The sequence below is a fragment of the Brassica oleracea genome, chromosome C9, assembly GCF_000695525.1.
Source record: "Brassica oleracea var. oleracea cultivar TO1000 chromosome C9, BOL, whole genome shotgun sequence".
NCBI lineage: Eukaryota > Viridiplantae > Streptophyta > Magnoliopsida > Brassicales > Brassicaceae > Brassica > Brassica oleracea.
This window is the reverse complement of record NC_027756.1, coordinates 21,661,117-21,671,147: the sequence shown is the minus strand read 5'-3', so window position 1 is coordinate 21,671,147 and position 10,031 is coordinate 21,661,117. Positions and strand designations below refer to the sequence as shown.

Below are 10,031 nucleotides of genomic sequence, written 5' to 3'. Positions count from 1 at the left end.
GAAACTTGTTTATCAATCGATTTATGCAAAAAGGAAAATTAGGGTTTTCAGCAATTTAACAATTTTAAGATCAAATTTGATTCTAAACAGTTCTATTTACTCAAACAATCATCAAAATAATAATAATAAATCGTGTTAAAATAAACTATTATGTTGAATTAAATATGATAAATTATGTTAAAATATAAGATGATGACAGAACGGCTTAATATTCGCAAACTACATAATACATGTATAAAATTTACATATCTTAAAATTTTGAGGTTTCAATGCCCCTACTGATCAATCAATGTTCTAGCAACCCTAACAGCCATTGATATATCAACTTAACAGGAAAACAATCTAACAAAAACTTAGTTCCATATGTTAGGGTTTCTATTATCCTAGATTAGGGTTCTTCAAATTTTAATGGTTCAGATATTTATCAATCAACCAATTCTGTGTAGGTTCTTTTAAGTTTCGAGTTTTACCTTTAGAAACTTATGGAGTGTAGATTTGGACCACCAAAAAGAGAAGGAGGCCGCGAGCTGATCGTTCTTCGAGTCGGGTCGCGGACGGGCTGCTTGCTTGGTCGGATCACGAACAGGGAAGAAGGAGAACGCCTGGTTTACTTGATCACATCTAGAAAGAGCTAACTTCAAGAGAGAAAGAGCTCGGATTTGGGTTAGGAAAACGATTAGGGTTCCAAAGTAAATCGGCGACGCATACTGTAGCAGAGCGTGACGGCGCGTCAGTGATCGGATCGACAAGCGGTTTGCAGCTTCTGATTCGTCTCGGCGAGAGCTTCAATTTGATATATTTCTCGTCGTCCGGGTCCTCACGGTTTGGGAGAACGATCTCTTCGAAGTTCTGCCGGAATTAGGGTTTTGTGATGTTCGGCTGAGTTTAAGGAATTTCGTGGGGACTTAGGGTTAGAGGCTATCGTGCTTTTAACATGTTATAACAGAGATGCGGTGAAAGCTTATTATTACTCATGACCAGAGGTCTATATTTATACAAGTATTAGACCGTCTTATTTAGACCGTCATAAGAGAAAAGAAAATTCTATTTCTAATAGGAATAGGAAATAATACTTATCCTAAATACATATGGAAAAAGATAAACATCAAGTATAGATAAATGTAAACTCTCATTCGCCTAAGTCATTAGCGAATGGACCGGATGGATAGTTGATGGGCCGGACGGTTTGGGCATGTTATGGGTCGATCACCGCTTGGTTTATAACATATTGTTTTTTTTTTGTAATTTTAAGACTTTTTTAGTTATGTGTAATCTAACTGTATGCGCATTTTATTATTAAAAACGCACGTACACAAAACTATTGATTTATAAATATTGATCAATAGCAGTCGATAGAATATTTTTTTTCCAGAAATAACCGTTTTATTAGTCGACTTAACTTAATTAAAAAATGATAGCCAGCAAAATAAAATTTTGGTCACCACATGGTTGACCATGCAAAATAAAAAAAATACACACTCAGCTACACAAAGTATATGGTAGCATGATAACATCCATGAACTTTATGTTGTTACGTAGTCAACATCATTAGCTTAATTTAAATAGTAGAAAATCGTCACATAGACATCGTAGATGGTAACTCCATGTGATTAGCCATTTAGTTAGTTTAAAACCGACCCACACGACCTAAACTAAAATAAAACCCAACCCGTTTTTAAGAGAAAAATGACTGGGCCACAATTAAAACCCGACATCGACCCAAATTAAAATAAAAATCCGACATAATCCAATAAAATAAAATTTAAACCGGTTGCTTCATTATTCTTCATCCTCGACGTCGAAAAAAACCGGAGACCCAAAATCAAAACAAATCAAAGTGAAGGGAGACCATTCCACAGAGCTAAACATGTAAGATTCGCTGAACAATTAGAGAGATGTTTGGTTTTTTCTCGATTGTGAGATGAGATGTGAGTAATTGACCGGTTGTTTGATAGATAGATCTAAAATTGGGGTCATCAAGAAACGGTAGGAACAAAGGTTTATGGTTGTTGCAAATTGTGCTTGTCAGTTGCCATAAAATGTTTTCACAGCTTAGACGTACAATAATTTAGGCCGAATGTTCTTTGAGTGTGAATTATACAAGGTGTAGATCGAACAAATGATTTTTAGGATGTTTTACTTGTAATAAGATGGGTTGTAACATGTTTTGTTGTGCCATCAGGAAGAAGGAAATCAATATTGTTCTTACTGTAAGTGATTTGATGAGGAAAAAGTCGATGGTTGGCCAAAGGGAACTTTGCTTGAAGCACGGGATGAAACCAAGAGAAGAAGAAACAAATTAATGACCTAATTATCACTGTCAATTTCCTTCGTATGGAATTAGAGCAGTAGAAGGTGGGGAAACCAGGTTGTAGTAATGGAGATGAAGAAAACAAACGACTGGGTCGGTTTTTAATTTTAATTTAGGCCAGGTGGGTCAGTTTAGAACTAACCAAACAACTAACCATACAGTGTTACCATCTCTGACGTCCATGTGGCTGACTAATTAAATTAAATTACTGATGTTGGCTATATAACAACATAAAGTTGAGAGATGTTAGTATGCATAACATATACTTCGTATAATTGAGTGTGCATTTTTTTTATTTTGCATGATTAGCCATGTGGTGACCGATACTTTAAGTAGCTACTATCATTTTTACTAAATTAATTATAGAACTAGTTGACAAAAACAAATATCGTAGCTGTTATATTTACGTTTTTGAAAACTTAAAAGGCAATTTTATCGAATATCCATTTTTAAGTTTTTGTCACAAAAATAACATTAAAAAAGGGCTTTTTTTTTTTGATTTTTTTAATATTTTTTTTTTTAAATTGAAATTATTTCCCAAAACTCACAAAAGTATATTATTTTTACCATTTAATAAAACTTATTTTGTTCATTTTTTTTATTGAAGACTATTTTTGTGAAATTAAACCAAAAAAGACTATCATAAAAATTAATTTCTCAAACTTAATTGTTAATTTTACTCACATTATTGTCTTCCAAACATGTCTTCTCCACTATGAAATTGTTCATCCAACGTTAATTAGACCGAGAATGTTTGGGTTTCAGTTTACATGCGTAAAAGAAATGTAACTATATAGATATATCACTTGACCCCAAGAAAAAACTATAGAGATATATCTAGTAAGCTACTACTTGGTGTTGCACATGTTTTCCTTCCAATAACACATAAATTTCGTTTCTTGGCTATTTTTTTTTGCCTCAAAACAGAAACAAAAGACAACAAGTGTTATGCCATGAGAAGAGAAGCGAGAATCTCTCCCATAGTTTTCTCAGGCGTGTCTCCGTCGTCATCTACATGAACTCCCGACTCTAGAACAGCCGCATCAAGTACAAGTTTCCGCTTTGCTATCTCGTAGATGTTCTCATCAACCGTTGACTTCGTCACCAGTCTGCACCACCAAAACATTGCCACAAGTTATTAGTGCAAGGTGAAAATACACATTGACATAACCGAACCGAATCAAAGATTCATAAACCGAAAACAAACCAAAACTTTACTAAACCCAATCGGGTTTCATTTTTTCCACACCAAATTAGTTAAAACTTAAAAGACATGAATGTAACATTAGTTAAAGGTTTATAAACCAAACCTAACCAAAATTCTTAAACCTAAGCCCAAGCAAACACATTTACATTCCAATTACGAAATATCAAAACCAAACTAACCTAACCAAACCAAACCTAAATGCCTACACCAAGGATATGGTTATGTATATTTTTTTCAACTAGCTGTAGGAATATAAAGCTCAAACCTGAAGATAGTGACTGGTTTGGTTTGACCGATACGATGGCATCGATCTTCAGCTTGCCGATCAATCTGTGGATTAAAATCCATATCGTGAATAATCACTGTATCTGCTCCCGTTAAATTCAGACCTTGTCCGCCTGCTCGAGTTGACAACAAACAAGCAAATATCGACTTATCGTTGTTGAATGTGTCCACTATAGTTTGTCTATCTGTGACTTGAGTACTGCCAGAACCAAAACAAAAGACAATAAATAGGCTTCTTCATTGGTGCAGGATCGTGAAGAAAAGAAAAAAAACGTGACAGTTTCTATTACCTGCCATCAAGTCTTCGGTATGTAACGCCTATAACATCGAGTGTCCATTCCAAGATATCGAGCATCGATGTCCATTGACTGAATATTAGAACACGATTGCCGGATTTCTTCATTGAAGGAAGAAGCTCAGCTAATGTCTGATACATAACAAAACAGTTAGGTGGCTCTACTAAGAAGACATGAAATGGAGAAGAAGACATAATCCTACCCGACATTTTGCTGAGAGCATAACATGTTTGTCTGAGAGAGTTCCTTTGGTATTGTTGACTCCATATTGGAGCAGTAGCTAAAGAAAGAAACAAGTTAAGCTTGTTGAATTGTATTAACATGTTTGTTTATGAGAAAAAACTTACCTGGTGTATACGGAAGTCGTTGTAACTCTTTACTTCTTCGATGACTCTTTCCAAGGAGCACTCAAATCCAAATGCACCAATTGGGTGTAACTTCCTCGCGATGCGAATGACATCTTCATCGCTGTATATTCTCCTAATTAACAATGGATGATTTGCAATCTGTACCACCATGAAAAAAACACTCAACCAAACAGAACTAAGAACATTGTGGGGATTATAATCGTAGATGAGGGCTATTACCTTCCGAAATTGAGTAAAGTAGTTTGAAATCTGACGCTTTGGAAGTGCTTTGGCTAAGGATTTGGATGATAGCTTCAAAACCCGTGCTTGAGAAGCAGCACGATAGTCCTCTATGGCTTCTTTATATGTATCTTCCTGTTTTTTCTCCATGTGGACATACTCAACCTGCATAGGATTCATGAGAAATTGATGAGAGATCACAACTTGAAGTTAAATAATATCCTCTAACCAAACATGGAGATAAATATACCACATACCCGCTGTATCTTTGGAACAAGTTGCTGCATGACATCAGATTTCAAACGCCTCAAGATGAAAGGACCAAGAATAGATTTCATTCGAGTAATCAACTCGGTATCTTCTGCGTTCAACAGCTTCTTCAAGTCAACATTTTCTGTAGTAAATATATCAGGCAACATGAACTCCAGCAGCGACCATAGTTCCTGTATAGATTAACATATTCATGGTGTAAGCATTGTAACAACACATGAAGATATGTTACCAGTATTTGGTAAACTAGATCTTCAACAAATGAACAGAAACCAACCGTACATGCAAATCATTTTGAAGAGGCGTTCCTGTAAGCATAAGACGCTGGTTAGCGTTTCTGGCCACAGACATCAGGTTTTTCCACCTATAACTGTTCTTATCCTTTAAAGCATGGGCTTCATCCATCAAAACACAGCTCCAACGCCACCGTTTCAATACCTTCCGGTCATCTTTCTGTTGTTCACTGCACAATTCCAACATCTGTAAGTAATAGGAAATGCAAAAACACACCAAAAAAAAAACATCGAAAGTACTTCGAATGTGTACCTATGCCGCTCAAACAAAGAATAACACACAAGAAGTACATTGAATGGTGGCGGCTTCCCAGCTTTTGACAGAGAATTCAATTCTCTAGAGTAGGCGGCTCTCGCAGCCCCGTGATACTGAAGAACATTAAATGATGGACACCACTTTCTGAGCTCTCTCTCCCAGTTTTCCAGGACAGAGGCAGGGCATACAACCAAATGAGGACCAGGATCATTGTTCAAGTGATTTAGGAGGGTTAAATATGTGATTGCCTGTCAATGAGAACAGCATTAGTCTCTGATATGACATAAAGAAACAAAGACCACTTGCGGATATAAAACCAGAGCACAATATACCTGAATAGTCTTTCCAAGACCCATCTCATCGGCTAGAATGGCTACAAGAAATGAAAAAAACATCAGTTACAAAATGATATACCAGATATAAAATTCTTACAGATCCAAACTAGCGAAATAGTTTTACCTCCTTCAATTCCCTTCTTATACAACAGAAGAAGGAAATTAACACCAACTAACTGGTAGGGCTTGAGTATAGGCTGAAAATCAGAATCCTCTGCTTTACAAGCTTCATCAATATCAGTCTGTGATCATCAAAAAAAAAAACAACCGCAAAAGCAAATGAATGTAGTTTAACAACACAGTGAAACATACACTTAATAAATCAAACATTCACTCATATATGTTGCATCTAATCAAAACCTATTTCCCAATTGCCTAAGGAACACAATCTAGATTATTTCAAAGCAATGACTATCATGCATGATGCAGCCTATGAATCCATCAATATTTTATTCAGCAGAAACCTTCAAAAACCCAGTAAACAAAACTAAATTCAGGCAAACCATCCTTAGAGCATTGAAGATTGATGGTACCTGAGTGACAATCCTCACAGTAGAAGACTCCACTTCAGAGTACCTATCACAAGTAGTAACCCCAGAAGAGCTACCATAAAGCTCCTTCCTAAGATCCGCTGAGATCTTAGCACACTTCTGCAACGCCATACCAACCACATCCTCATCTCCGTCTCCTCCACCACCATCTTCACCTTCACTAGAACTAACCTCCTCAACCTCAACCTCATCCTCCTCACTCCCTTCCTCGTCTTCAATCACAAACCTCCTACCAACTCGCGCACGTCGCACCACCACAACCTTGGCCTCTTCCTCTTCCTCTTCCTCTTCCTCCTCATCATCCAACAACAAATCATCTCCTCCGTTTACAATCTTCACATCCGAATCCGATTCTCCTGAACCTGAATCCTCCACCACGACACAGTCGTCATCGCTCTCAATCGCCTTCGACGGCCTCCTGTAGGCGAAAGACTCAATCGGAGGCGACGGATTCGGCTGCTGACGACGAGGAGGAGGAGTCCTCGTCGTCGTTGTCTTGGGAGCACGTGGCTGTTTGAGAACTCGCGAAGGGTTGAACGAGTGCTGCTGCCACTCCTCCTCGGAGATTTCGTCGAAATCGCGTTTCATTACAAAATCGAAAACCCTAGAAGAAGGATTCAATTGAAGAAGCAGCGGAGGAGATGATGCCACATTTGTTTCTCTCTTCTCACTTCGAATTTCGCGCAAGGGAAAGGCGTCAAGAGACTCCAGACTGAAACTGACGACGTCTGCTTATTGGGCCATATTATTATTTTATTAGCCCCAATTTATTTAAGGCCCAATAGTTCAGTGGTGTTGAAAACTTAACGTATAGTCGGATGATGGTTAAAGTATTATACATTTTTGGTCTAGCAACTTCAGAAAAATGCAAATCATTTAATTGCAAGAACTTACCCGTCTTTTTTTTATTGAAAAAGCAATTATCTATAACAAGGGATTCAAATGAAGAAGATGCGGAGGAGATGATTGTTGGATTTCCCTCCTTAAGCCCAAAACTTATCAAATCATAATCAAGCCTTAGTCCAAGAAGAAGAAACATCTAGAGAAAAGTGGAGAAGTATAGAAGAAGAATTGTGTAGAAGAAGAGAGAAAGTTATGGAGTTAGATATTTTGAAATAAATAATAATTTAGAGAAATCTAGAACTTGTTGGAGTGTGCTCCTTCACTTGTATAAATAGGGGTGCTTAGCACCATTTGTAATCATCCAAGAATCAAGAAAAACAAAGAGAGAAAATATTTGTAAGAGAGAGTTTCCAAAAACAAAATCTTTGTAGTAAACCCTTTCCTAAATATTAAGAGTCTTCTTCTTAAATTTTCTAGTTGTCCAATACCATCTTCATCTCATCGATATTGGATAATTTTCCCAACACCTTTCCCTTTGAGTTCCTTGACACTCTTGACCCACTCGATCTTAGAGGAATGTTGTCGGATGTGAGGGTGCAGTTGAAAGAGAGAGTTGTATTCACATCACAGTTGTGAAACATGAACACCTTGAAGGCTCATTTTAGTCTGTCCACTACGTACCCAAAGCTAAGCTGGTCCCTGGGTGTTAGCAGGTGTACCTCGTTGAACCACAGGCAGCTGAAGAGATTGTTCATTGCAGTGTGTTCTCTTATTATCACCGCTCCCTCTGGAACATGTGTGTGTAAAACAAGAGAATGGACTTAGCATAATTATTAACAAGGAGACATTGTTTTATTTATGTTAATTACCAATAACAGTAGTAATTAAGATTTTGGGGACTTTGCCGTTCCTCCTAGCCTAGGTTCATCATAAGGAGGAGTTTTGAGTAGAATAAGACGCCAAATGCCGACCCATTGGCCTCCTATGAACATCTTGGCTCACAGTCAAAGTAGTGTTTGATGTTAAGAAATGGAGAGAGAGCTCGTCAACCACCAGAAGGAAACAGAAGAGGTTCTTGGCTAATGTTAGATGGCTGGTGGGGTTGATCATATGCATCGAAAATCCCAGTGGCAACCACAAATTTACATTTGTTTACGAAATCTTTATCCACCTGAAAGAGAATATAAATAATAGTTTGGAAGGGAAGAAGGGTAAAAACAAGGGGGATAGTTACTACCTTCATGACTGACAGGTTTGAGAGAGAGAGAAAAGCTTTCATGTCGTTGAGAGCAGGTAATGTTGGCGCTAAAGAGAAGAGAGGAAAAGGAGAGGTGGAGGAATGATGATCATCACCCTCCTCTGTAATGTAGGTAAGATTGGTGGTGAGAATAGAATGAGGGGTTATTGAAGTGGGAAGGAGAACCTTTATCAGGGTTGTAGGCAACGGGAATGGGAAAAAGAAAGCAGTCACGTCAGTGTTGGAATAAGCAAGCAAAGCAGTCTAGTGGGAGAGAAGAAGAAGGCATCATCATCATCTGTCCCGCAATAGAAATATCCATTACTAACTCAAACAATTCACAGAGCTCTGACCTTTAGATTGAGCGTTTGAATTGGTGGGAATCACTCTTCATTCAGTTTGAAAAGAGCCGCTCCTAATTCGAATCATGCCATAATCTGAGAGAGAAGATCTACAGATTGTTTGTGTGATAGAAGAAGAAGAAGAAGAAGAAGAAACTCTTGGTTTACTCATTTGTTTTTCTTAATTCACAATACCGGACCGGACCGGACCGGTTATTAACAACCGAGAGACGGCGTATAAAGCATCCTCGGATGGATCTAGGGTTTAACTAACAGAAGAAGATGGAGGGGGAGTTGGTTGATGCAGATATAGTGGTTCCGATGCATCTGAGCTTTAAGAAGACACAGGCCTATGAAAAGTACCCAAAGGGGCAGTCTCGAGGAAGGTGGAAACATCTCAAGCAGATCCTCCAAGCTGACCCTGATGATCCCTTTTGTATCTCTCTCTCGATTCAGAAAAATTAAAATACTCCTCCTCTTCTTCACTATAATCAATCGTTCTTTCTTTCTTTCGTGTGCAGATATCAACATCGAGTCGCCTCCATCCACTCAGCCATGCAAGAGAATTTGCGATGTCACTGGATTCGAGGTATGTATTACTAATTTATTTCTGATTTTCGACCTTTTCTTTAGTTTGATCATCTCTTGGTTTGGATTGGTGACAGGCGCCATATGTAGACCCCAGAACAAACCTCCGCTATGCAAATGCTCATGTTTTCAAGGCTCTAAGGTCACTCTCCACCCACCAAGTCCACCACTATCTCTCCATTCGCAATGCCGCTCCACTTCTCAAGTAGCCAGCCCCCCCATGTCCTGTTTTTACTTGTAATATGTATTGTGGTAGATATTTTTATGTATGCAATTGTTGATTTCCCTCAAAGTTACTGATTTTTTTTGGGGTCAACATACTAACACTAGTACAACGAGAACAACAAAATGAGTCTTTTAATTCTTTCTACATCAACAAGAGAGTTTTGAGTATATAATAACTTACAAAATCAATTGAACCAACCAACAATACACACTCTTCAATTTGACATACACTGTCGAGATATATATAAATATCATATGCAAATCCATCTATGTATGTTATTCAATGATGTGTTGTTGCACTTCTCCTCAGTGCTGCAAAGATACCCCCTCCTCCTCTTGATGCTTTTTTCTTCTCCTCCCCCTCTTCTCCTACCTACACACACACACATTCACTTCAATTACTCCC

At 37.9% G+C, this 10,031-nt stretch overlaps 2 protein-coding genes and 1 long non-coding RNA gene across 3 annotated transcripts; 1 reads left to right on the top strand and 2 right to left on the bottom strand.

Moving 5' to 3' along the window:
* Positions 1-3,032: 3,032 nt before the first annotated feature.
* On the bottom strand, positions 3,033-7,094 carry LOC106319068 (protein CHROMATIN REMODELING 19). The gene is made up of 12 exons (XM_013757291.1): positions 6,374-7,094; positions 5,965-6,082; positions 5,838-5,878; positions 5,503-5,753; positions 5,239-5,419; positions 4,944-5,129; positions 4,687-4,851; positions 4,447-4,605; positions 4,302-4,379; positions 4,094-4,230; positions 3,784-4,002; positions 3,033-3,420 (listed from the first exon to the last, which is right to left on the bottom strand). Exons 1-12 carry the CDS (start codon positions 6,977-6,979, stop codon positions 3,258-3,260), a joined length of 2,304 nt encoding a protein of 767 aa, XP_013612745.1. The 5' UTR covers positions 6,980-7,094; the 3' UTR covers positions 3,033-3,257.
* A 643-nt stretch (positions 7,095-7,737) lies between these two features.
* Positions 7,738-9,069, bottom strand: LOC106317385. Its single transcript, XR_001265122.1, has 3 exons — positions 8,472-9,069; positions 8,104-8,405; positions 7,738-8,021 (listed from the first exon to the last, which is right to left on the bottom strand). It is a non-coding gene; the product is annotated as an uncharacterized LOC106317385 (long non-coding RNA).
* LOC106317384 (chromatin-remodeling complex subunit ies6-like) lies at positions 9,070-9,776 on the top strand. Its single transcript, XM_013755212.1, has 3 exons — positions 9,070-9,248; positions 9,334-9,401; positions 9,478-9,776. Exons 1-3 carry the CDS (start codon positions 9,095-9,097, stop codon positions 9,607-9,609), a joined length of 354 nt encoding a protein of 117 aa, XP_013610666.1. The 5' UTR covers positions 9,070-9,094; the 3' UTR covers positions 9,610-9,776.
* The last annotated feature ends 255 nt before the right edge of the window (positions 9,777-10,031 follow it).

Coding starts and splice junctions, on each gene's coding strand:
- LOC106317384 (XM_013755212.1), top strand. CDS start 9,095: ATGGAGGGGGAGTTGGTTGATGCAGATATAGTGGTTCCGATGCATCTG. Junction 9,249..9,333: donor TGACCCTGATGATCCCTTTT/GTATCTCTCTCT, acceptor TTTCGTGTGCAG/ATATCAACATCGAGTCGCCT. Junction 9,402..9,477: donor GCGATGTCACTGGATTCGAG/GTATGTATTACT, acceptor GATTGGTGACAG/GCGCCATATGTAGACCCCAG.
- LOC106319068 (XM_013757291.1), bottom strand. CDS start 6,979: ATGAAACGCGATTTCGACGAAATCTCCGAGGAGGAGTGGCAGCAGCAC. Junction 4,231..4,301: donor TGCTCTCAGCAAAATGTCGG/GTAGGATTATGT, acceptor GTTATGTATCAG/ACATTAGCTGAGCTTCTTCC. Junction 4,003..4,093: donor TACCGAAGACTTGATGGCAG/GTAATAGAAACT, acceptor TGGTTCTGGCAG/TACTCAAGTCACAGATAGAC.